At 31.9% G+C, this 26,334-nt stretch overlaps 10 protein-coding genes and 1 non-coding gene across 11 annotated transcripts; 5 read left to right on the top strand and 6 right to left on the bottom strand.

Annotated features, from left to right (window-relative positions):
* Window positions 1–560: 560 nt before the first annotated feature.
* On the bottom strand, window positions 561–1,313 carry ASCRUDRAFT_33354 (L domain-like protein; the record flags this gene model as incomplete). Its single annotated transcript, XM_020190419.1, has 1 exon — window positions 561–1,313. A coding segment is annotated over one exon (753 nt), but the record flags the coding sequence as incomplete, so codon positions are not given.
* Window positions 1,314–2,208: 895 nt separating this feature from the next.
* DIA4 (putative serine--tRNA ligase DIA4) lies at window positions 2,209–3,765 on the top strand (the record flags this gene model as incomplete). Its single annotated transcript, XM_020192413.1, has 1 exon — window positions 2,209–3,765. The coding sequence occupies one exon, from the start codon at window positions 2,209–2,211 to the stop codon at window positions 3,763–3,765; it is 1,557 nt and encodes a 518-aa protein (XP_020048216.1).
* A 148-nt stretch (window positions 3,766–3,913) lies between these two features.
* MRPL13 (mitochondrial 54S ribosomal protein mL50 MRPL13) lies at window positions 3,914–5,039 on the bottom strand. The gene has a single exon (XM_020192952.1). The coding sequence runs from the start codon at window positions 4,945–4,947 to the stop codon at window positions 3,964–3,966; it is 984 nt and encodes a 327-aa protein (XP_020048217.1). The 5' UTR covers window positions 4,948–5,039; the 3' UTR covers window positions 3,914–3,963.
* Window positions 5,040–5,176: 137 nt separating this feature from the next.
* On the bottom strand, window positions 5,177–5,261 carry ASCRUDRAFT_t50. The gene has a single exon. It is a non-coding gene; the product is annotated as a tRNA-Arg (tRNA).
* TAH18 (NAPDH-dependent diflavin reductase) lies at window positions 5,254–7,496 on the top strand (the record flags this gene model as incomplete). Its single annotated transcript, XM_020195058.1, has 2 exons — window positions 5,254–5,354; window positions 5,588–7,496. The coding sequence occupies 2 exons, from the start codon at window positions 5,254–5,256 to the stop codon at window positions 7,494–7,496; spliced, it is 2,010 nt and encodes a 669-aa protein (XP_020048218.1).
* Window positions 7,497–7,644: 148 nt separating this feature from the next.
* Window positions 7,645–8,969, top strand: RFC5 (replication factor C subunit 5). Its single transcript, XM_020192953.1, has one exon. It carries the CDS (start codon window positions 7,751–7,753, stop codon window positions 8,837–8,839), a length of 1,089 nt encoding a protein of 362 aa, XP_020048219.1. The 5' UTR covers window positions 7,645–7,750; the 3' UTR covers window positions 8,840–8,969.
* On the bottom strand, window positions 8,655–9,754 carry MRPL16 (mitochondrial 54S ribosomal protein uL16m). The gene is made up of 2 exons (XM_020192955.1): window positions 9,648–9,754; window positions 8,655–9,557 (listed from the first exon to the last, which is right to left on the bottom strand). Exons 1-2 carry the CDS (start codon window positions 9,691–9,693, stop codon window positions 8,941–8,943), a joined length of 663 nt encoding a protein of 220 aa, XP_020048220.1. The 5' UTR covers window positions 9,694–9,754; the 3' UTR covers window positions 8,655–8,940.
* Window positions 9,724–10,834, bottom strand: BNA7 (arylformamidase). The gene has a single exon (XM_020192956.1). The coding sequence runs from the start codon at window positions 10,824–10,826 to the stop codon at window positions 9,915–9,917; it is 912 nt and encodes a 303-aa protein (XP_020048221.1). The 5' UTR covers window positions 10,827–10,834; the 3' UTR covers window positions 9,724–9,914.
* Window positions 10,835–11,567: 733 nt separating this feature from the next.
* ASCRUDRAFT_7378 (leucine-rich repeat domain-containing protein) lies at window positions 11,568–12,710 on the top strand (the record flags this gene model as incomplete). Its single annotated transcript, XM_020192436.1, has 1 exon — window positions 11,568–12,710. One exon carries the CDS (start codon window positions 11,568–11,570, stop codon window positions 12,708–12,710), a length of 1,143 nt encoding a protein of 380 aa, XP_020048222.1.
* Window positions 12,711–18,395: 5,685 nt separating this feature from the next.
* Window positions 18,396–19,257, top strand: ASCRUDRAFT_75173 (U2 snRNP complex subunit HSH49). Its single transcript, XM_020192957.1, has one exon. It carries the CDS (start codon window positions 18,421–18,423, stop codon window positions 19,165–19,167), a length of 747 nt encoding a protein of 248 aa, XP_020048223.1. The 5' UTR covers window positions 18,396–18,420; the 3' UTR covers window positions 19,168–19,257.
* Window positions 19,258–19,420: 163 nt separating this feature from the next.
* Window positions 19,421–25,436, bottom strand: ASCRUDRAFT_12827 (calcium-translocating P-type ATPase). The gene is made up of 2 exons (XM_020188987.1): window positions 24,807–25,436; window positions 19,421–23,184 (listed from the first exon to the last, which is right to left on the bottom strand). The coding sequence occupies exons 1-2, from the start codon at window positions 25,405–25,407 to the stop codon at window positions 19,454–19,456; spliced, it is 4,332 nt and encodes a 1,443-aa protein (XP_020048224.1). The 5' UTR covers window positions 25,408–25,436; the 3' UTR covers window positions 19,421–19,453.
* Window positions 25,437–26,334: the final 898 nt, after the last annotated feature.

A 26,334-nucleotide genomic window follows, 5' to 3' on the forward strand; every position in this document is an offset into this window, starting at 1 on the left:
AAATAATCATCAATATACCCTATCTTATTTTTATTAAATATAGTAGATTATCCCCTTTAATCGGTTTTAAATAAACACTCATCAACATCGATAAAAGATAAATAATGACATATTTGAATTATTTCTGGTTGGTTTTTTTAAAAACATGAAAACGAACCAAAGAAAAAAGCATGCAAAAAAATAAATAATGACTCAATTAATGTGAATGAAGTTAAAAAGAAATTTTGAATTTACAATCGAAAAATATAGTTCATGTATATAAAATTTAAGAATTCAAACAATCAGCTTGTATTTTAATAATTATTAGCAGCAATAGAAATAATCGTCAAACAGTAGAAAGTGATTTTAAATTCATGCATGAAGATTAATGTGTAAATTATATAAACCTTTAGTTTTTTAAGATAAATATATTAGCATTTTTCAAATTCTTAATTATTATTTGTTTTTTTTTTTGTTTTCTTCATTTCAAAGAGAAACCTAAAAATTATCGCAAATAATTGAAAATGAAATTTTTATAAAATCAAATAAAGATTTTAATTTGGTTCTCTGAAAACCAGCTATTATGTTTTTCGATTTGAAAAAGAGATTTTATGTAGAGTTGGCGAATTTTCGATTTCTTCAAGAATATTATGATCTAGACTCATTTTTTTTAACTCAACCAAATTATATATATTCTCAATCTTTTTAATATTATTGCTTTCCAAATTTATAATCTTAACTGATGTTAAAGCAGATAAGTTTTCAATCTTGTCTATGTCATTATAGGATAAATTCAAATTCAATAGATTAACTAGAGTGGATAAATTTTCAATTTTAGTGATTTTATTATCAGATATATTTAAGATTTTCAAATTAATTAACTTTTCCAAGTTTTCAATTTTAGTGATATCATTTCCTGTTAAGCCTAATTCCTTAAGATTAGTTAAAGTTGATAAGTTTTCAATTTTAGAGATTCTGTTTGTATCCAAATTTAAATATTTTAAAGAGCGTAAATCTGATAAATTTTCGATTTTTGTTATTCCGTTATAAGATAATCTTAATGATCTCAAGCTGACTAATTGAGACAAGTTTTTAATTTGGACTAGATTATTATAAGCTAAATTCAAGTATTTGAGATTGACTAAATTTGATAGATTTTCAATTTCAGAAATTTGGTTTCCAAAAAATGTCACCTTTTTTAAACTTTGCAAATTGGATAAGTTTTCTAGTCTAGTGATTCTATTGACTGATAAATCCAATTTTCTCAAATGGGTTAAATGAGATAAGTTTTTGATTTCATCGATACAGTTTGCAGATAAATCCAAGTAAGTTAATCTTGACAAGTTTGGTAAATATTCAATCTCTGGGATATCAGTGTGGGATGAATAAAGGTTGAAGCATCTTAAGTTGGGAAATCTGTCGATCTTGAGTTTAATTAAACTATTATTAATTTGAATCAAGCTGGTATCAGTAACATGAAAGTAAAAATGTGTCAATGTATTTGAGCTTTTAGATGCTAGGAGATCAAACAAGCCTCGAATCTCCCAGTTGAAGAAACGATCACTATTATTACCACAATAGGATAACCTCAAGTATTTTAAATTTTTCTTCTTTAACAAAATGGGGGAGAGCAAATGAATATCCAGATTTAGAGACGATACAATCAATTTCAGGCAATATTTGTAGAATTGCAACAGAAACAAACCGAAAACATCATAACATAGGCACAATCTATTCCTGTCATTGCTGTTTTGGGAGTGGCTCTTCAAGTAAATAGTTGAAAACAACAACCTGAAAGCAAATTCCAGAATTAACTTGTGCTCATGCAAAGTGAACAACCAAATCTTGTTTAGCGAGAGATGAGTTAGGATTCTCTCCACGAAATGAAAGGGCAAAGAAACAAGCAACAGGCTTAGATTGGTCTTCGGTGCTTCAAGTGAGTAGGCATTGTGCTGTTCTGTGTAACCTTCTTCCACCATTCCTCTCTCTCTCTAGCTGCTCTTTTAAAAGCTTTTAAGGTTATTGAAGCTGTTGAAGCTCTTTATGGGGTTCTTTTCAAGGGTCCCTGTGAAGTTCCGTGAGGTTTTTTTCAGGGTATAACCTCGCAAGGAGAAATAACTCCCATTGGCTAGACCGGCTATTGTTTAGCTTGGCCACGTGCAAAATGCTTTTTCTGTGCTTTTGAGGACGTTTTTTGAGGTGAGGTCGAAAAGTGGCAGCAAAAGCACGATGTTAAGAGGAATATCGAGAAGAACATGCTCCAGAGGCAGTTGGACAGCTCCAGTTCGCTGCTGGTCGAGGTGGTACAGCACTGGCGAGGGTGTGCCAGAGAGTGCTGTTCCGGTGAATTTCAAGGACACACACTCGTTGAAGAAAACAGTCTTTGACTACAAGTCCATACTAAGCAATTTGGAGAACCATAAAGAGAGTGTTAGAAGACGTAAATTTGCTTTAGAACATGACTTGGACCTGTTCCCCATTGCTATGAGCTTGTTGAAGAAGCTCAGAGAGCAGTTTCGTGAGCTTCTGGTTCAAAGAGCAGCACTACAAAAGATATCTAAAACCACTTTTCAAAAAAGAAATGGCAACAGTAACCAAGAAAATGATAATGGTGACAAACTTTCCACGGAATCTCGATCGAATAATCTGTTTGCCCAACTCAGAGATATAAAATCTGAATGTGCTGAGATAGAGAGCCAAATCAAGAACTTGGAATTGGAAATTTTTAAAATATCTAATGATTTACCTAATTTAATTGATCCATCAGTTGGTGATGAACAAATTGTTGATAGTTATATTAACCTTCCATCTGAAGATGCAGAATTTTTCTCAAGCCTGCCAACAACTCAACAACAAGAAGAATATCTATCCTCAAAATATTCGTCAAGTAATTTGGATCATAAAACTATAGGTGAGAATTTCAACATTCTAGATTTTAAAACTGCTGTTAAAATATCCGGTACCTCATGGTATTTCCTAATTAACGACGGTGCATTATTAGAGCAAGCTCTCATTCAATATGTCACTAAAGAAGCTAGAAAGTTGAATTTTTCATTTGTAATACCTCCATCTATTGTTAGAAGTGAAATAACAAATGCTTGTGGTTTTAGGCCAAGAGACCAGAATAATGAGCAACAAATCTACGAATTGACTAATGATAATTTATGTTTGACTGGAACCGCTGAAATTCCTTTAGCCAGTTTGAATATGAATAAAATACTCGAAAAGACTCAACTACCTAAAAAATATGTTGGAGTAAGCAGAAGTTATAGAGCTGAAGCTGGTGCAAGGGGAAAAGATCCCAAGGGTCTTTACAGAGTTCATGAATTCACCAAAGTTGAATTATTCATCTATTCTACTCAAGAAAATTCAAATACCGAATTGGAGAACTTGAAGAATTTTCAAATTAAACTAATTGAAAAATTGGGATTATTTTCAAGAGTACTTAATATGCCCACTGATGATTTAGGTGCACCAGCTTATAAAAAATATGATATTGAAGCATGGATGCCAGGTAGATCTAAATGGGGCGAAATAACTTCAACTTCAAATTGTACAGATTATCAAAGTAGAAGATTCAATATAAAATATAACGATATTGATAAAAATGGTAAAAAGATATCCAAATTTGCTCATACACTAAATGGTACTGCTGTAGCAATACCTAGGGTCATACTTGCTCTTATTGAAAATAATTATGATAAAAATAATAATTGTATATGGATTCCTGAGCCATTAAGAGAGTATATGGATGGAAGAGATAGGATTACTCCATTTGAGGAGTAATAAATGCTTTTAAAAGCTCCAGTATTATGGCTTGTAATTAGAATTACATAAAGTGTATTTTTCAATAAGTTTAAACTTATAATTATATATGTATATAAAATAACAAAATAGAAAAAGGAAATTAAATTAAATTAAATTAATCCAATATTTACATTCGTGTTTATATTTAAATAATTAGTTAATAATTATATTTAGAAATTAAAAAGCTTTTGCATTCCGAATATTTTCTTGAATTTTTTTCGATTGGAAATCAGTAGCAGCTTCTAATAATTCCTTGTATCCATGTTTTTGTTTCTTCTTAGAATAATCAGGTAAGACATGAACATTACCGAGAGATTCAAACATTTCGTTAGTTATATATATAGCATTTGGTAAGCTTTCATTATAATGAGAGGCAGCATAGGATAATCTTTTAGTAAGATACCATTCTTTTAAATGGTTTATAGTGGCGGTTCTTGTTAAAATATCGTCTGGTATTGGAATACCAGTTTGGATTGAGATTTCTTTGAACAAATTAAATCTTAGTTGTAGATCTGTCAATCTTTTAGTTTTAAAGATTTTTTCAAAATCTGGCTGGGAATCTGAATCAAGATTTTTATTTTCAGACTTGTTCTCAATTTCGTTTTCCTGCTCTTTTGCTGGTTGATTTGTTTCATCTTTTAGGAACACAGTTTTATAAGCATTTATTAAGATATCATTTAATTCAGATTCAGTTGTAATTGTCTTGGAAGAATACCATTTATCGATTTTGGAATATTTTAAAACTTTTTTAGGATAGGTTGGTGAAGATGGTAAACCAATCGTTTGCACTTTGCTGATATCGATTTTCTCACCCTCTGCAGAAGCTAGATTTGAATTTAAGCCTGTGTGCTCTTCTTCTTCTTCTTGCTTCAGCTCAAGCTTCTTAACTATTTGACTTGTCTGAGGACCCTGTTGGTAATTTTTTAGCAATTCATTTGAATCTTTATAAAGCTTTGTTTTAATCTCTGGAAGCTCAGTATTGTCGACAGGCTTTTGCTCACCTTTAATCAAGGTTCTAGTCTTACTTTTCACCCATGAAAGAAAATCATTGTTGGCATTTGTATTATGGAGGGCTCTGGTCAAATAAGCACTGTTCAAAGAAACAAGTGCTATTGAAGGCACTCTGGAGGATATTGGAGATGTCCTAATAAGAAACAACATTTGAGACACAAGACCAGTCAGTAAAAGCAGCACTAAACAGTGTCGACGAACTCGAGTAGTCCCAGTATCCAAGTATCTGTGATCCAACCGAAACTGCTGGAAATGGAGAATCTGCTGAAACTGAAAATTTCTCTGTTCCACCAATCATCTGACAAATCCCGACGGTGGCCGGGCGCAGACTGAAGGTACAAAAAAACACCGCGCTTAACTACTGCTAAGCACAAAACGACTTCTCCACCAGGACTCGAGCCTGGAATCTCTCGGTTCCTTGTTGAGTTCGTAGCCGAACGCCGTAACCATTGGGCCATGAGGAACAAAATCAAGGCTCAAATGCCGTCGGTATTGCTCATGCTGCATCACGCATCATACTGCGTTTTGACACATGCAAATGCGCTCTGCTGGATCGGGTAGGTGCTTCCGCTCTTGGCTTCCCACTGCCTGGGGTTTTTCTTTCTTGAAATTTTTATCTTTTTCATCAGCATCAATTACTAATTTGACTCCATTTACTGGTCTAGCTGATCTCTCATCATCGCTGTTTGATATTTTATTTATATCTCGAGATTTAATCTTCCACTTTTCCTCGATTGGGGTGTTTATGGATAGTGTTGTATATTCATACCAAACAACTTCAAATGGACAGACAGATAACTATTTTGTATGGCACTGAGACTTATAACTCATATGAGTATGCCATTTTGTTATTGCAAAGCTTGAAGAAATACCATTTTGATGCTCAAGTTTATTCGTTGGACTCATTCGATTTGAAGAAACTAATTTCTATCAAGATTCTAATAATCATATCATCCACCACGGGAAATGGGGACATTCCAGCAAACAGTAAAAAGTTTTGGAAATTCTTACTAAAGAGAAATCTACCTTCAAATTTCTTGGATCATATTTTCTTCACCACTTTCGGATTGGGTGATTCTTCCTACCCCAAGTTTAATTACTGTATTAGAAAATTCCATATAAGATTGTTGCAACTAGGTGCAAAGGAAATCTCAATAAGAGGTGAAGGCGATGAGCAAAAACCTGAAGGTATTGAGGGCTTTTATAAAGAATGGGAAAATCAATTAATCAAAAATCTAAACACAAAATATCCTCTACCAACTAATTTAAAACCATTGGATGATGACTATTTCAGCAACACTATTTTTCCCCCTATTTTCAAATTTAAAATCTTGTCAAAAGGTTTAAAAAGAGATACTCAAAATCAAGATTTAAATCAGATTTCAATCACAAGATCAACTTTTTTTAATCACATCAAACTTGGAAAAGTTATCTCAAACCAAAGAATAACATCTCTAAATCACTTTCAAGACGTCCGGAACCTAAAAATTCAAAATTTGTCTGATAATCAAGACAGCGCTGTTCGGCCAATTAATCCAGGCGATTCTATATCTTTGTACCCTTATAACGATCTAAAAGATGTCAACTCACTAATAGAGGATCAAAACTGGTCAGATATAGCTGATTATAAAATTTCCTTTGAAAGCGATGACTATCAAAATTATTTACTAAACTACCTTAACATTGATACTTTAAATTTTGTTAAACCATTAACTTTACGATCTTTACTTATCTATCACTTTGATTTAAATTCAATTCCAAGGAGATCGTTTTTTGAAAACGTATTTAAATTTTCAACGAATGAAAGACAAAGAGAAAAATTATATGAGTTTTCTAAGTTTGAGCATTTACAAGATCTATATGACTACTCCAACAGACCTAGAAGATCTTTATTAGAAGTCATCTTAGAATTTGATAGTTTAAAGATTCCTGTTGAATACATATTTGATGTCTTCCCAATTTTAAGACCAAGATTATACTCAGTTGCCTCAATTGACAACATCAATAAAAATTTCCAACTATGTATAGCAATTATAAAATACCAGACTATAATCAAAAAATTAAGAAAAGGTGTTTGCACCAATTATATCAAAAACTTGAAAGAAAACGACAATCTCATCTTCAAAATAAACAAACAACCTCTACATTCAAAGGTGTCAATCAACAGTTTAGATAAACCAATGATCTTAATAGGTCCTGGCACTGGCATTGCTCCCATAAGGTCCTTGATTGAATTTAAGGTCAATCTATATGATAAATTAGTTGCAAAAAATATTGCAAATGAAGCCCTAGATGAAAATCAAATCGACAACCTCAATCTCTCTGAAAAACTATTCCTATTCACTGGAAATCGTTTTGAATCAAAAGATTTTCTTTATGGTGATTTATTCAAGTATTTATCTGAAGAAAATCGCTTGACTTTGTTTCCTACTTTTTCTAGAGATAATCAAATCATTAACAAAAAAAGAATCAGATATGTTCAAGATAGAATATATAATGAAAAAAATCTAATATTTGATCTTGTTTTCAATAAAAATGCTATTATTTATCTATGTGGATCAAGTGGTCGAATGCCCATTCAAATTCGAATCACTTTAAAAACAATTTTAATCGAATGTGGGGATCTCTCTGACTCTCAAGCCGATAGTTACCTAAAAAAAATAGAAAATTCTAACCGATACATCCAAGAAACATGGTAACGTATTAAGTATCTTGCAATATATAATTCTTTATAGAGTAGTAGTTACTTTAATAAATGCCTTTTCCAATAAGATGATAATCACCATATTTTATTTTTTGTTTTTGTTTTTGGGTTCAAAACGGCTTGAAAATTGTGTCCTATTTTTTGTTTTCTTGTTTTTTTTCTCCAAACACGAAATTGAAATCAACCAACAATCATTTTTAGCTTCGCTTTATCTTTATTCAGACTTATCGCACTATACACTCGCTCAGAATGTCGTTATGGGTGGATCGATACAGGCCTAAAACACTAGTATCTCTTGATTTTCATCAAGATGTTGCCAATCGATTAAAAGCTCTAGCTTCTTCGGGAGATTTTCCTCATCTTTTGATCTATGGGCCTTCTGGTGGTGGTAAGAAAACAAGTATATTGGCCACCTTGAATGAATTGTATGGTTCAGGTATTGAGAAAATGAAGATTGATGTTAGGACTTTTACGACACCAACAAACCGTAAATTGGAGTTTAATGTGATCTCCTCCAACTACCACATTGAGATCACTCCCTCAGATATGGGGAATAACGATAGAATCGTCATTCAAGAGCTATTAAAAGAGATTGGACAAACTGAACAGATTGACTTTCAAACTGGCAAACATCGATTTAAAGTGGTTATAATTAACGATGCAGAGTCGTTAACTAGAGATGCCCAGGCTGCGTTAAGAAGAACAATGGAAAAGTATTCAACTAATATCAGGTTAATCTTGATTGCAGAATCCACGTCCAACATTATATTGCCAATCAAATCCAGAACCTTGTTGATACGATGCTCATTGCCTACAATTGAAGAAATCAATCGGGTTTTATTGAAAATTAGCAAAAAGGAAAATTTACAAGAAAACAATCAATTGCCTCAGAATGATCGAGAGTGTTTGAAAATATTAAACAGGATTTCCATCAATTCTGAGAGAAATCTTAGAAAGGCAATTTTGTTATTTGAATCATTAGTAATGATTCACAACAAATTGACCATAAATACCCCAATAATTGAATTGGATTGGGAATTGGTTATTAAGAATCTATCAAACTCAGTATTGAAAAATAGATCAGTTTCAACTCTATCGCAATCAAGGTCAATTTTGTATGAATTAATAAGTCATTGTATTCCACCTATTATAATATTGAAAAAATTGGCATTTTTTTTGATTTGCAATGAGAGAATTGAAAACGACGATGTTAAATTTCAAATAGTAGATGCTGCAAGTGTATTTAATGAAAGATTAAATCTTGGTTCAAAAGCTATATTTCATTTAGAAGGATTTTTAGCTAAAACGATGGTTATACTTGAAAAAAATAGGGTTTAATACAGGATAAATTTATACAAGAATCAATTAATAAGTAAGTAAGTAAGTAAGTAAGTAAGTAAGTAAACAAATAAATAGGAAAAAGGATACTAAAAAATGGTTTACCAACCTCTGTACAATTTATATTCGCGCTTTTTACCTTCTAGTATATTCTTGAGTTCTTTTGATGGGTTTGCTATCATTTTAGAGACGACGTTTTCCTTTGGAGGAACTGGAATTGTACGATGTAAACTCACTCTTGGTAGATCTGTTTTAGTGACAGTTTCATAGACACCAGATAGTTTTTGAGCAGCTTTTCTAAGAGTATCTCTTGCGACTCTTTCGTGTAAATTTGGAGCATCGATTTCAAACAATACTTTACCAGTTGGAACTCTTGCGGCCCAATGGTCAAATGCACCTTTACCTTTACCCATACGAGTTTCGTTACCTTTAACACAAACAGGAACACTGCAAACAAATCTTTTGTACAATTTGCCGCTGATGGGTCTCATGGCTCTCATTATAACAACGTCGGCTTCTTGGAGTTGTTTAGCAGACAATCTAACACCTTCTGATTTCAATCTCAAACCATAACTGCCAAAGACAATTGTAGAGCCCTTTATTGAGCCTCCAGTACGAACAGGCACTCTGCCCTTGTGACCTTTTCTTACACGTTTAAATCTGGGGGCATATTCATGACCAAGACGTTTTGTGATGAATTGGTTTAGTTTGGAAAGACCTATGTGAAAAAATTGGACATGTTAATATTAGTTGCGAAAGGTAGAAGCAATAAAAAAAAGGTATTAAAAATAAAACAGAAAACACACACCTAAAGAGCCATATCCTACGATGGAGGGACGAAGACCTAAAAACATCTTTGGAAAAAAGTCTGGGTTAAAACAGTCGAATCGTTATTCGATATTCAAAAAGAGTGAAAAGATCGATTTGGGAATAAAATGAGATATAATCATCACGTGCAAGAGTAAACTTTATATTTCATATTTTATATTTTATATTTTATCAACTGAGTTTTAGTATTTTTATTTGTTTATTAGATGCTATTTAATGGGCGTTATGATGATCAAGTGGTTGTTGTTTAGGTGGTTTGGAGGATGAGGTTGGCAGTGGAAGCAGCCTCGTACACGTCGTTGTGTGTGCCAAAGTTACCAACAGAGAGTGTGTATCTGAGCTGGTATTTTTCTAGAACATCCGCAACAAACTGTTTAGTTTGGTTCAACGATAGTAGTTGATCTTGGTAGGAGTGGACAATAACGAATTGGTTGTATTTGAGAGTTTTCAGAATATCAGTAAACAAGCTGCTGAAGTTTGATGATGAGGTGTAATCGAATTCATTGTGGTGCGCCTCATTAACAAAAGAGCTGTATGAAGGATATTCTTTTATTAGCGATTCAATGTTGTAAATTCCATCCAATAGGTAGATATTGTTCAAGCTTTTCTCCGGAAAGGATTTACTAAACGATTGCAAGATCTGTTTTTCTTTCTGATTGCCACTTTTATCTTGATCTGGGTTCAGTTTAAACCATTGGGATAGAATGGAGTTGTAATTCAACACTTGCAATATCAATGTCGCACCCACAGAATGGCCGATTAAATTGATTTTAATTTTGTCGTTGTTCAAACCAATTCCTTTCTGTTTTAAATGCCCTAGGATCGATGTAAGAGCAGAGAGGACATCTAACAAATATGAGGGAAACTTGTGGATGGGAGCCAATCTGTAGTCAATTGAATAGAAGTTGTCTGTAATTGTGATAGCAGTCTGGGTTTTATTGTTCTCAACAGCAACGAACTGTTCAAATAGCTTATCAGAATCAAAACAGGTGTTTAATGGGTCTCTCCAGGCCCCACCATGAATAAAAATACTCACTACATGGTCCAGGCTTTGAGACTCAGCTTGAGTTGAAGTGCTACTACCACGAACATAATGACATACTACCTGTCTTTCGTGGGCACCATAATGAATGGTTTCTCTGCAATAGTCTGTCTTCATTTCCACAGCTGAATAGCACTGAAGCTTTGAGCAACACTGATTATATACTTGGTCAACATCGCGAAATGGCGTGTTTCTATTGGCCACTTCCCCAAATGTTCGGCGCTTAACTCTCTCTAACTCCCTTTGAATCGCCATCCACAACCACGTATTGTATATGCTGGGCTTAATTTCAGTTGATGAGCTTCGTTAATTGCTGGGAGGTGGGAGTGCTGTTGAACTATTATATTCCTAGGTGGCGACTGCAGCAGTTGTAATCAATTGTAAGAAAGCTAAGTTCTGGTTTATTGAATCAAGATGGTGTGCTATTTGAGCTGCATCAGAACTAATAATCACTAATCGAATTCTGGAAAGTATATGATAATAATTGAATCAAATCAAGTAACTCAGCCTATTGATTGCAGACTTTGAAATTGAAAGCAAAACCATTTGTGGATTGACTTATGATCATTACTTTAGTTCAATGAGGTCAAAATTGGCATCAATTCGAATAGATTGTTTTGATAAATCAAACATTATGTTTTCATTGAATTTTTAGGCAATGGTAATAAGTCTGATACAATTGGAAAAGTGATATTAAACACTACACAACGTTTAAAAGATATTACAATCTGCTTTGGATATTCAAAGTGAAATAAACTACCAGAAGTCCTAAAAACACCTTGTGTTGAATTTCATAATTTACATAAAATTGACCATCTAAATCATCAGAGTGAACATGGTCAATTTTATGGAAACTTGATGGAAGTAAATGCAAATAATACTTATTGGGTTTTTAAATTTAGTAACCACAATTTAAATAATACTAATATAAGAAATATAGAAATCTCATCCAGAGATATATTGAAAATTATTTTTCAACAAGCAATTAAAATTGGAAACTTTGACAAACTAACCAATCTAAAGAAGTTAACAATAAAAAACACAGAAATTGAAAAAATTGAAAATCTAGATGAATTAATCAATTTAGAATACTTGAATATATCACGCAATTGGAAAATTAGAAAGATTGAAAATTTAGATAAATTTGAAAATTTAAATACATTGATCATGATATATACAAACATTGTAAAAATAGAAAATCTAGATAAATTAATTAATTTAGTATATTTGGATTTATCATATAATCTGATGTTTGAGCAAATTGAAAATTTACATCATTTAAGGAACCTAAAAAAATCAGTATTATCACACACAAAAATTGAAAAAATAGGAAATTTAGAAACATTGAACAATCTAGAGCATTTGGATTTATCGTATAATTTGAAAATTGAGAAGATTGGAAATTTAGATGTATTGATCAATCTAAAATATTTAGATTTATCACATAATTCTTTGATTAAAAAGATCAAAAATTTAGATATATTGATCAATCTAGAATTTTTAGTTTTTTCATCGGCCGGAATCATAAAAATTGAAAATTTGGATAGGTTAGTTAATCTTGGAGACCTTAACTTGTCTGGCAATATTATCACAGAAATTAGTGGATTGTCAAAATTAACTACATTGAATAAATTAAATCTTAGTAAAAATTGGATTAACCAAATTCAGAATTTTCCAAATTTAACTCACTTAACTATATTGGAGTTACTGAATAATACGATTTTCGAAATTAAAAATCTATCATATTTATCAAATTTAGAAGTTCTTAATTTGGGAAGTAATAAGATTGATGAAGAAATTGAAACAGTCGAAATAATGCTATCAATTGATGAAGAAGAGACTGAAAGAGCTCAAATTCAATCATTTATTGAATTGAATTCTTTAAATATTGATGGATTGGATTATTTAGATATTGAAGACCCAGATTTGTTTGAAAAACTTAGAAACATACTGCTTGAAACTTTATTTGATCAGGAATCTATAGCACAGCTGGATGAATAATTTTAAATTTGTCGCTGATGATTTGAAAAACAATACACTTTGTTATATTTTTGTAGGAAAATTATCACAATAAACCACATTTGAGCTGGATCGTATAAAACATTATTAAAAGTGAGACTTTTCCCTAGGTTGATTGATTTTAATCTTGAAAATTTGGTAAGTGATGTCTATGAAAAGCAATTTCCATTTTTGTTTATAATTTTGATGTGTGAAATTTGATTTGGAAGAGAAATTGGGTGATAAAAGCAATCATTTATAAAAAGACACCAGGATGGTAAACAGAAGTTGTCAATTTGTACTATGTGATCTTTGGATGAATCAGTGATTAATTTGCTCTACTTTCGTGTTGGTATAACAGTGGAATAGTATAGTTTGACATTGTTGTTTGGTCAGCTTATTCTGAATTGAATATTGGTTTCTTGAGTTTAAAATGGAGCAGTAAAAGAAAAAGACCGGTCGATCAGAGCCGTCATCTGAGTCTTGATGTTGATGAATTTAATAACTTATACACTGGTAACATTATCGACATAAATTTAAATTTTTTGAATATGACAAAAATGAATATATGTTTTGTAATAATTAAAATATATTTGATCAAGTCTAAGAATTAGAGTGCCAATTCGACTTTAGAAATGCAAACATTTTGTTAAACAAAAAATGATAAACAATCATTACCAAAGCCTAATTATATTGACAGCAATAAAATAATTACAAAACAAATTGAAATCAAAATATTGAATACAGGTTTAATGAGCAACCCATTTCCTTTCATTCTTATTGAAAAAACATTGGTGTGGTTATTGCCAGTAGCACCTGCCATATTTTTGATTGTTGCGGCAAGCAAAACTCCAAACTTTGACACTTCAAGCTCTCATATTGAGCACTAAAGATCTGATAATGGACAATAAATTTCATCGAATAATGGTAACATTTATAGATATATACAACAATAAATACTTAATAAAACCTTGTACTAAAACCTTGTACTATTGAGCTAAAATCTTTACTTAATCGGAACAACATAACAGCCAATTTAAAGCCGCCATGTTATTTGAGTTCAATAAAGTTCTAAATACTTACATCAAAATCAAAGATGAAGTAGTGTGCAGCAATAACGGATTATTGTTATTCCGTTGCATAAAATAGTTGATCTTAATACAACAAGAACAATTTCAAAAATGCGGTTTAAAAGTAATCTTAAAACAAAATTTGTCTTGTATGGTTAATTGCCTAAAGTGTATTTCACCAAACAGATGGTTTAATACTTGCTTGTCTTTAAAACCCACCAAACCGGCTTATGATGTTAATATTCAACTTAACATGAATAAAATAAACGTGTGTTGTTGGTTTTTCGATTTCTTTTAAATAATGCTTTATGATTCAGTATAAACCAGAAATCAGAGTCTTTCAACATCTCCCCGGATATTTTTTGATGTAACTGTAAGTACAGTTCAATCTGATGTTCTTGTGGTTGATCTTTTGTTGTTTTCTGATATATGCACGGAATTTATTTGTGGTAGTTGAAAGATGTCCTTAGCAGTTTTATTATTATTAGTCTGTAAAAAGCTTTTCTAAAAGCAGCTTTTCTTTGAGGTCAAATTCAAAAAAATTTATTAGTTTAGGTTTTTAGAAAGTAAGACACAATTGACTATCTGGTAGTGCACACTGATTCCGAGTGGTGGTTTGTGAAAGCAAAACACAAAGTTTCACCACTGGCACAAAATCATCAATCAATTAATGCCATAAAATTAGCATCACTGGATAGTATTCAATACTGATTTAGTTTCCAAATAGAATACACCAAAATAAACAATTAGTAATGTAAAAACTCAAGCCTTTTTTGTTAATTTGAAAGCTTCTTCGAATGTGTAAACATGTTAAGTAAAAGCATTCAGTAAAAGAATTCAGTATAAGCGTCAGTTATCTGTATTATTGGTATATATCGAGAGGTTTGTGGGTGAGACAGGCAGTGGTATCCAGAAAAAGACAAAAGTAGCTGTGTGTCACATGTTACACGATATGCTGTTAGAAAAGAACGCTACTTTTACCAAATATGCACATAGTCAGGAATTTTATTTTTTTGATATTTGTTTCAACAAACAAGACTCTAGTCAAAACATTAATACATGATAAAAGTCTGTTAATAACTTGATTGGCTTTGTTTTCTCTTTTCTAGTAACATGGACAAACCTCAAAGTTGTTTTTGCAAAAAGTTTGCAATTAAATTTCAAAAACATTTAGTCAGATGCTCCATTTTTTTAGGATTTTCATTAACGTTCCAATACAGTAACATTTTACTGGCTTTTCTTCAATTGGTTTGAATTAAAAGTATTACAAACCATACAATTCAGATCTTTTTTATGTTTTATGCTATATTTTTATCCTAAGATCATTACAAAATCCGTGTGTGTTTTACTGAATATTGATGTGTTTTAGAATCAGTAAAAAATGATATAGGTAATTTAAAGGAGTTTCAAAAATGGTATTACAATATATTTCTACTATTATTACAAAAGATAGAATTGATGTGAATAGAGCAATATTCATTAATACTATCATGATTATCAATTTAAGATAACTGTATTTTGTGTCTGATCTCAGAAGAGTATTAAATTGGAAAATTACTTTACTATTGAAAAGCAAAGCTATCAAAAACTAAAATTAAATAAATTAAATGTCTATNAAATTTATGATATGTTATTTGGTAAAATTTATTTATTTAAAATGAAAAAAAGTATATTCAGCATTCAAAATATCTAATATTTTCAAGAAACTCAAAAATCTTATAAAAAGGAACTACTTGAACAGGAATTTTTCAGAACTCAATCAGTTTACAATTTTAAATATAACAAATTAACTTAATTCAGGGCTTCAGATATTTTTACAATTCAGTAAAAATTATACTGCTGTACAAAATCAAGAAAAAATATAATAAAATCAATAACCAATTAGAATTTGGACGGTTAGAACCAAAAAAATCCTGGTAGAATGACTTAATTTATAGAAATATATTACAAATTTGGGATTGTATTCCGGTTCATGTGTATCGGAATTGTGGCGAGTTTTGGAAATATGGTTTTTATTTGTTTTCTGGTGGTGTGCGATTCTTATGGCACATGATTTTATTAAGTAATCAAAGCAAGACTCAATTCAAAAGGGACTTGCCACAAACTTGTGGATGGAATAGTGCTGGAGCTGTATTCGGACTTCACAGGCTTAATACTTTTAACTAGCATCTTTTAATATAAGTGTTATATATTTTTACGATTTTGTCTTTCTTTTACATTTTTTATATAGCTATTTACTCTATATATATTATTTTATTGTTATTGTTTTGTCAAATGTAGTAATTGAATGATTGCCTAATTAGTAGTTTTTGTCGTTGTTTATAACTTCCTAATTTATAAAAGAGACCAGTGGTGTGGGTCATTTCTTCTAACACATTCATTAACATTATATCTGCACGGGCTTAACTATGTAATCGGGATCCTTTGGCTGTGTGATCTGCCTTAAATATGAGTATACGGAAATGGAAAAGGGAAATATATTCGTATTAAATCGCAAAAGTACAAGTATTGTTTATATTTGTAAAAGTTGCTTATGGCTTCTTAATTAGGGTTTTTTAATCAAATCTTACTTTGTTTCTACATAGTACCCTCAGAGATATTTCCACTATAAAATAAAAACGTTATTCAAATTGTGAAAAATAAACTAGCTTGATGGATTATATAAGAATAATTATTTTATTGAAAAGGATAAAGTGCTTTTCTGTTAAGTTTTAATTACCTTGTTAATTCCAAAATGCTAGGTTTGTAAATAAACTTATAGATTTTATTGCATTTTTTAAATTGTCAAAGTTAAAAAATTTTCATTTCCAGTGGAGTGAAACCACCATAAATTAAACTGGTCGATCAAAAAGATTTTAATAAAATTAATTAAATTTATTTTGTTTGAAAGAATATTGAACCAAAAAATATAGAAACATTATCAGATTAATTGAAATTTTAAAACCATTGAGCAAAAATCTGGTCAAATTATGTTGAAACAATGATCAATTAAAAATCAAACAAAAAGATATGAAGTTTTGAAAGACTATACAGAAATATTCCGAGTAAATGGTTTTACCTCAATTTAAAAATTTTCTTTTTAATTTTACTTAGCATCTTCAGCAAAATCCTATATTTTGTCTATATGTTTAGTTCATCATAAAAATTGCAAAACATAACATTTCAATTTGGTGTTGAAATTGTTTTATGTATATTCTCCGGATAATATCTTTTTAAACAGCAGATTTATTTCCACTAATGACTCGAAATAAGTCTTTATGTAATTTTTGTATTTTGTAAAATCAAAAATAACAGTTTAATGAGACCAAAATACTTCAAAAAAAGCAAAAGCACCGTATCTGCATGTGGTGCATATATCACATGCTCTGGTGCATGAATAAAAAAGTAATTGTTTGGATGTATTTCGGTGGAAATTCAAACTGTTTTCAATACCAGTATATTTTGCAACTGAGTTCCGAACACTACGATAGAGTGTATTGAAGGTTCTTATTGCCTTAAATTATTATTTTTCAATTATTGGGCTAGTTGAAACAGTTATTATGTCCAAAATATTTTTCTGTTTTTATTGGTTGCAACTTTTATTGCCTACTGAAATTGCTGCTGCTTTGTAAACAAAAATATATAAGTCCAGAGAAAAAAAGATGAGCCAAAAATTAGAAAAAAAATAATAGAATCATAAAAAAATTCAATACACTGCATACAAATACTAGAAAGGAATAGAAATAATTTAGCAGATTTTTACTATCTGTTTCAAACGAGCGAATGAGCGCCCTTTAACTTAAAAAACTAATGGAATAATAATAATCATTAATCTGTTTAAATTAATACTTGTCATAGCGCTACCCTGCTACAGCCAGAGTCTAATTTCTAAAAGCCATTAGTTTGCCTTAGTTCAAATAAGTTAAAAATAAAAATAATAGAATCATAAGATGATATTCTATATAAATGGGGAGATAGCGCCCTGTTTTTTTATCAAGTATTTTTCTTGATATCTCTCCTCAAAGAAAGAACTTTTCAGTCAGTATCTGCTCGTATTAATTTGATAATATTTTTTTCTACAAATTGAACAATAATCTCAAAAATGGCTTGCCCAAGTGCTTCTTGTAACTGTTCTTACTGTCAAACTGTTGCTGCATTAGGTGGTAACTCTTCAGGAAAAACTGAAGCTTCTGGATCAAAATGTACATGCAAATAAACAATCCAACATTGATGGTTTTTGGCAAAAGAAAACAACTAGATTTATTGTTATGATATAATATTTTCTTTATTTCGTGGTATCTTTTTTATTTTCCCAATAATTTTTCTATCTCATGTTCTAAATACACATCTCTTATGTCTCAACTTCATCCAGCTATCACTGTAGAGTTTGAATCATCTCTCACCAGAAGAAGCAGATGTGATTGCGAGTCAAAATGATTCAGATGAGATGATTCATTTTGACTCAAAATCAAAACGGCTGCACAGCTCCGTGTCAGCTCCGTGTCAGCTCCGCGCAATCAAAGTGTTCCATGTGACTCGGCTTTTTATCTTGTCTCCGTCCCTGACGCAGCCATTTTCAGAGTGTCATGTGATCAGTCCAGTTTTATTCGAACAAGAAAATCAATTGATTAATCTCCAAGACATACACAACCAGAGATAATACAATGATCCTAAAAAAGCCTTTTGAATCAGAAAAAAATCAGGATGCTACAGTCTACATTGGAAATTTGGATGAAAAGGTAGATGAGGTTTTGTTGTATGAGCTTGTGTTGCAAGTTGCTCCTATTAAAAGTCTCAACATGCCCAAAGATAGAATTTTGCAAGTTCATCAAGGTTATGCATTTGTTGAATTGAAATCAGTTAAAGATTCAGAATATGTTGAAAAAATATTGAACGGAATTTTGTTGTATTCGAAACCTATAAAGGTCAAGAAAACCACAAATCAAACCTCAAGAAAAAACCAAATTGATGTGGGCGCCAAATTATTTATATCAAATTTAGATGAGTTAATTGACGAAAATTACTTAAACCAGGTTTTCAGTAAATTTGGAAATTTCAGCTCTGATCCAATTATCATAAGAGACTCTAAAACTGGAAAATCTAAAGGTTTTGGATTCTTGAATTTTGATTCCTTTGAAAGCAGTGATTTAGCCTTGAAAGAGTTAAATAACAAATATCTTATGAATAAAATTGTTTTCATTACCTATGCCTTTAAAAAAGATGGTAAGGGAGAAAAACATGGTGATGAGGCTGAACGATTATTGGCTGCACAGGCTAAAAAAAATCATTATCAATTAACCAAAAATTCAAATGGTAATAATTTGATTATTAATAATTTTAGTAATGTAAACATTAGCAATAAAAATATTTATAATATAAATCATAATCAGAATAATATTGACAGCAATTGAATCAATTATTTCAGCTATTTATATATTTAGTAAATCTACAAACGTCTATCGGAAATGAAAACAAAATTATTAAAAGCTGCAAAAAAAACTCTATGAAAATAAACTTTTGAAAAATTAAAAATAAAAATAAAAATAAAAATAAAAATAAAAATAAAAATAAATATAAAAATAAAAAAATAAAGAAATGGAAATGAAAAAATATTATAAAAGAAAAAGAAAAAAAAAATTGAATTGAATTGAATTTAGATTTTAAAACTTTTTAAATTTATTAATTTATCAAACTATTCTAATTGACGGCGGTTGTTGCTGAAATGTCACTTGGACTTATACTATTTTTAGTTGAAGAAGATGACTGATTGCCAGGTTTTGAAGGCAATCCAAGATGTCCATTTTCTTCAAAGAATCCCTTTTCTTCATCTTTATTGCATATACATGTATTATCTGACAATGCTGAATTTTTTCTTTTTCTTGTGAATTTCAACCCAAATATGCTTCTTTCTTGTTCTGTTTCGTCTTTACCTAATTCTTTATTATTATTACTAGCTTCAAGATCTTTAGTATTATTGAGGTCATCATAATTTTTTCTATTTTTGCTTCTAGGTGATTTCTTACTTTTTCTAATAAAATCAAATGACAAAAAATAAACGGTCCACTTGAATAATCTTGATGGGAAAATCTTCATAACCCATTCATCAGGAATTATTCTAATAATAACACCTGCTGGTAAAGACAACATACCACAAATAATTGCTGTGCCCCACATTGCACCAGTTTGATCAGTAACTGAAAATGCTGTACCGCCAACAAACATGATTAAAACTTGAATACCAGCAATCAATACTGCAATGGCAAGGAAATAGTAGTTTCTAAACAAGTCTTGGAAAAAATTTAAATTTCTCATAGTAATTCTGTCTCTCACTCTCTTAATACCATCTGCTTCATTCAATTTTCTAGTGACAAATAATTTCCATAATTGAAGCCACACAAATGTATTGAATGTCATTGCATGCAATTGTTGTTTTTGATATCCAGTTGCTTCTCCATCAAAGAATATTCTTTCACCACAAAAGTGCAAAACAAATGTAACAATTAATTGAGTGCAAGATTGACCAAGAATCATTTTCCACGTTGAAACAGCAATTAATGGTGCTTTTCTTCCATCCGGTCTAGTTTCTAAAATGTGATCATCAGGTTTGTCGGTTGCTAAAGCTAGAGCAGCAAATGTATCCATAATCAAATTAACCCATAATAATTGAACAGGGGTTAAAACAGATTCATTATCCGATGATGCAACTGCTGAAACAAATGTTAATACAACTGCAGTAATATTGACAGTCAATTGAAATTGAAGAAATTTTTTGATTGAAACTGAAACACATCTACCCCATTTAATAGCCTTAACTATTGCACTGAAATCGTCTGTCATTAAAATAATATCTGATGCTTCTCTTGCAACTTCAGTACCAGAAATACCCATGGAAAAACCAACATCGGCTAATCTTAAAGCAGGGGCATCATTTGTACCATCACCAGTGACTGCAACCACTTCTTTCATTTCTTTCAAATTTTCAACTAAAATTCTTTTGTCTTCTGGAGAAGATCTGGCCAAAACTTTCAAAATAGGAATGATTCTTTTAATTTCTTCCTTGGGCAATTTTCTAAAGGTAGGACCTTCCATACAAGAATTTGGATTTCTCAAAAGGGCAGGTGTTAGTATTCCACAGCCTAAAGCAATGGATCTAGCAGTCATAATATTATCACCTGTAACCATTCTTACAGTTACACCTGCAGCTTCACATTGAGTAATAGCATCGGCAACCCCCTCTCTTAATGGATCATGAATACCAACTAAACCATCAAAAACTAAGGAGCTTAGTTTATTGTCAAATTTATCGTCTTCACCGGCAACAACAATTGTTGGAACATTTTCGAATGGTGATTTATCATAAAGATTATTATCCACAACAAGACTTTCAAAAAATAGATCGGGATCAATTTCAGTTCGAGCTTCATTTAATACGTTAGGAGATGGGGGCCAGCTTTCAAAATCTTTATGAGCTAAGGAAATGGTTCTTAAGGCATTATCTGCATAAAATTCAATTTTTTTGTTCATCAAAGAGAGAGATTCTTCATCAAAGAAATCTAGAGCATCATTTTCATTTTTATAATAAAACCCACACTTGGACAAAACAATTTCAGAAGCACCTTTGATATAGAATGTAAAATTACCTGAATCATTTTCAACTACAAGAGCTGACCATTTTCTAAAACTTTCGAATGGAATGACTTGGACAATTCGTTTAATGTTTAGTTGAGTGGTATTTTTTCTTAAAAAGTCCAAGCTTTTTGAGTCATCCATATCAAACAAATCTTCGGCCAAATACATTAAAGCAATTTCAGTTTTGGAACCGTTATATTTTTCAGAATTTTCAGCAAAAACAAGTTCCGATTTTTTTTTAAATAGCCTAAAACGTTTTGATTTTTTAGGTGAGATACTGATAAGATTGGCAGGTTCTAAATTTCTAAAAGCAGAAGAATTCAAAGTAATGTTGGAGAGCAAATAATTTTTGAGTTTGGAGGATAAATTTTGTTTTATATCATTTGATGTGTTGAGAACTGGTTGATTTGATTGATGTTTTTCTTCAATGGCATCGTCAAAAATGATTTTATCATTTACAACATGATGGGTACCGGTGTTGTTAAATTCTAGGCCACCAAAAACCCCTCTGACAACTCTCATTCTATTTTCGGTCAAAGTACCAGTTTTATCGGAACAAACAGCAGTGGCACCACCCATTGTTTCGCAAGCTTTTAAAATACGAACTAGGTTACCATCTTTTGCCATTCTTGTGGTGGCAAAGGCCAAAGCTAAAGTGACAGCTAAGGGCAAACCTTCGGGGACAGCAACAACAATTAAGGCAACAGCAGTGATAAAGATATCCAAAACTTTTGTACCCTTTTCAGTTCCAGGCAATTCATGATATTTTCCGCCAGAAGGCAATTCTGAGCAAAATTTGAGAATTAAAACTAGGAATAAGATACAACCACCGATAATGGCAAATTTGTTGATTCCGTTTGCCAAATGGTCTAATCTCACAGTCATTGGAGTTGGATCAGGTTCGACTTTAAGGGACATCATTGCTTTTCCATGCATTGAATTTGGGCCAACGGCGGTAACGACAGCATCACCTAAACCAGAGATCAATTTTGTGCCAGAAATCATAAAGGGATCCAAAACTCTTTTTTCGTAGCCAATATCAGCGGTTGAATTTGAAAATTCTTTATTGTATTTTTCGAGGGCGGGAGCTAGAGAGACTTTTTTGATGGTTTGGGATTCACCAGTAATGTTTGATTCATCACATTCACATTTTCCGTCTACAAGAATGGAATCAGCAGGGACAACATCACCGGTCTGCAATTTGATTAAGTCACCAACGACGATGTTGTGGATGGAAATGTAGCATTCAATACCATTTCTATTGACAATAATATCACGATCTTCTTTTTTGGAGTTTAGTTTTGCAAATTGTCTTTCTTTTTGGAAGTCATTTGCGGCACTAACTAAAACAACAACGGCGACAGCGACTAGAATTGCAACACCTTCAACCCATTCGACTTGGGGAATTTTTTTTCCTTGAGCATCGAGTTCGGGGTCTTCACCAAAGGTTTCATACAAACCTAGGGATAAAGAGATAACAGCAGCAATGGTTAAAATGATCATAATTTTATCCTGAAGAGCAATCCAGCATAAGGTGAAGAATGATTTTGGAGGAGTGACGGGGATTTTGTTTTGGCCATATCTTGATATTCTTTGGTCTAATAGAGATGAAGAAGATAGTTCTTCTGACGATAGACCATTTTTAGGATCAGTTTTCAAATTGTTGAAAAAGTCGTAAATTGTCTTTCCATTCAAAAGCTGTATAAATTTTAATATTGATTTTGGATCGTGAAGAGAGCTAAGATGTTCAGCAGAATAAGGCAAGAAATCATCTGGATAGGAAGGGCTGTTTTCTATATCTGATGGAGAATCCAGGGGAGCAACATTTTTGTGCAGTGAAGGCATTATATTGTATAATGTAGTTTATATTCACTGCTGTAAGATATTAAATGGAGAAATATCTTAGTGAATAATAATTCAAATGTTATTGGAAATAAGGGAGAGAAAAGACTGTTGAGATTGGACTGGATTGGCTTGGAGTGAGTGAGTGGTGGAAAATATAAATTGATATTTTTCAGTTGCCAAAAAGTTGGAGAGCTGTCTGGTTGAAATGAGTAAAGTTAAAAAGTATCCAAAAAAACGAAGTAGTGTGTGGTTTGGAAACTAGAAGGGTGAAAATGAATACAATAAAATAGACTTGTAATATTCCTAGATTATAGTATATTGAGACTGAAGTAAGAAGACCATTCTTTCGTTTTTTCCAGTTTATTATATACAAAAAGCGATCAGTGGAAGAATAAAAAAATAAAAGCTGAGCGAAGTAGACCCCCGCTGAAGTGGGTCAGGCCGAATAGGAAAGTTAAAAGAGCTATAGCCTTATGAGGCCCACTGTTTCTAACCCCAGTGAATGAAATGCTGTTGATTGATAGCCTAATTTGTTGCGCTGTTGATAATGCAAAGCGATTAGTGAATTAGATTCATATATATTTGTTGGGTGGCCAGAATAATGAAACAATACCGATGAAATCAGTGATGGAGCTCATGAAAAACAATGAACAACAGTTCTTGAAATTAAGATCATTTACAGGATGATACAAAAAGGAAAAATATAAGTAAAATCAGCCTTGAATTTTGTAGGGGAAGCAACCTCAACTCATTTCTCAGCCAAAAAAAAGCAGAAGTTATGACAGAAATTGTGACTGCAAATAAAACAGAAAGGGAGGATAATTGTAGATCGATGATATAACCAGAGATAGCAAGTGATGCCAGAAACACATAACAGACCATTGAAGAACAAATACAGACACCAATAAGGTTAAACCCACCAGAAAATAGGACAAGAATAGGATAATCAGCCATTTTGATATCGTGCTAAATTCCTGTGGTTTAGTTTCAAACCCAAACAACGATTATGAGCTGCTGGAGCAGAGAATAGCAGTCGCTATTTGGGCTATTGAAACTATTTTGTGCTCAACCCCGAGGGCTGCTTATCTCCAGCTCCAACTGGTGCCGAAGATTTCCTCTCTCAGCGGCACCGTCGGCACGCACGTGAGCTGCCAGCTTTTTCCCTGCTGTGCGGACAGCAACGTCACATGTCGTCTGCGTGCAAACGGGAGAGCGCTGCAGTGCGCGAACAGGGGGGATCTCGTCGAGGTGGCTATGCCAAACCCGAAAGGCGTGTGTTCAACAGCTTCAAGCATAATACGAAAATCTGCATAGGCACTACGCGCAGACCCATCTGAACCCATTCCGGTGGACCCTTTGGGAACCACTGGAACTTGCTGGGCATTCTTGTTTATGCTTCGACAGTGAATTGTAATAAAATACTATGAATTAGGCACGTGCCTGTGTCTCACGTGAAAGTGCTCACGTGCCACTGCTCACGCGAGGAATTCGTAGGGGCCCTCTTTGGCGCGCACGTCGAGCGAGAGAACGCTTTCTGCGATGTCCGCGCCCTCGTAGACAATTTTGCCGCTGAGACGGTCCCCCACTGCAACGGAGCCAATGCCCTTGGGTGTGCCAGTGAGAATCAAGTCGCCCTTTTCCAACGTCATTATTGACGACATTTCGCTCATGATCTTGTTGATTCTGGTGATCATCAACTCAACATAATCGTCCTGCTTGGTTTCGCCATTAATCTCAAAATGGAGCCTGGCTTTGTATGGATCTGGGATTTTTTCCTTGGGGATGAACGAACTTAATGGGCAAAACGTATCAAATCCTTTGGAGATAGACCATGGGAGTCCCTTTTTCTTTGCCTCGTCTTGAACATTTTTTGCTGTAAAATCAATTGCCAAAGCATATCCTTTAATTGAATCTAATGCATCTTGATCACTGAAATTATTTGGATCGATATTTTTCAACGTTTTTCCCATAACCACCACCAACTCAATTTCATGGTTAACAACAACTCCCTTTGGAATCAAAACCGGCCCTTCATTTGGAAGCAAAATAGATGATGATGGCTTTAAAAAATAAAATGGCTGAACATTTTTCAACGATGACAATTCTGAATATTGATTAACATAATTTCTACCAATACAAAGGATTTTTCCTGCTTGTCTAGCGTAGTTAACTGACATTTTCCGATCTTCTTTATTTTATTTCTCAATATAATAATATAATAATATAATAATATAATAATATAATAATATAATAATATAATAATATAATAATATAATATAATTAAATTAAATTAAATTAAATTAATTACAATCGTTGCCAAAATATAACGAAAATACCCTTAATATTAACAAATATATTGTCTTTTGTCTTTTTACTGTACATTTTCCATTCATTATATAATATTTAAACTATTCAACATACTGGCTTTCTCCATTTTGTTTTTCTTTATTTTTCATTTTCTGTTAATTCTTCTTTTTATCCCATTCAAATTTCCCTTTCCATCTCAATCTCGGCAATCTTCCTCTGCTTTTGCGTTTCGCACTCCTACGCTTTTCTTCCTTTCCATCAACTTTTGACATCAACGATAAACAAATCAATCAATCTCATTCCACCTGATTTATTCAATACAAATTTACAGCCAATCAAATTCACTTTTTAATAATTTCAAAATAAACAAATAAACAAATAAACAAGTAAATGAATATATATACAACTGGATATATCTTATGTTTTAACCACAAATAATCATACATCAACAAATAAATAAAAATAAATCAATAAATAAATAAATGAAAATTTATACTAATTTTATTCAAACTAATAAATAACCACACATTTCCCATTCTCCCTACCATCCCTTAATCATTACCTAAACATCTTCCTTGTATTAAACTATGAGTGTGTGATGTCTACTACCAGTCCTATTCTAATTAGGGCTGATTTATCTATGACTACCCTACTTAGGGCTACTTTAATCATGGCTATAATTACTATTTCGTTATTTCACTTTAATTGCCTTGCTTTGAATACACCCTAAAAAAGAAACAATTTATTGCTACTATAATGTTCTATCTGATCTTTCCCATTTAATCCTATAAAAAATA

The sequence above is a fragment of the Ascoidea rubescens genome (genome assembly GCF_001661345.1).
Source record: "Ascoidea rubescens DSM 1968 unplaced genomic scaffold ASCRUscaffold_4, whole genome shotgun sequence".
Taxonomy (NCBI): domain Eukaryota; kingdom Fungi; phylum Ascomycota; class Saccharomycetes; order Ascoideales; family Ascoideaceae; genus Ascoidea; species Ascoidea rubescens.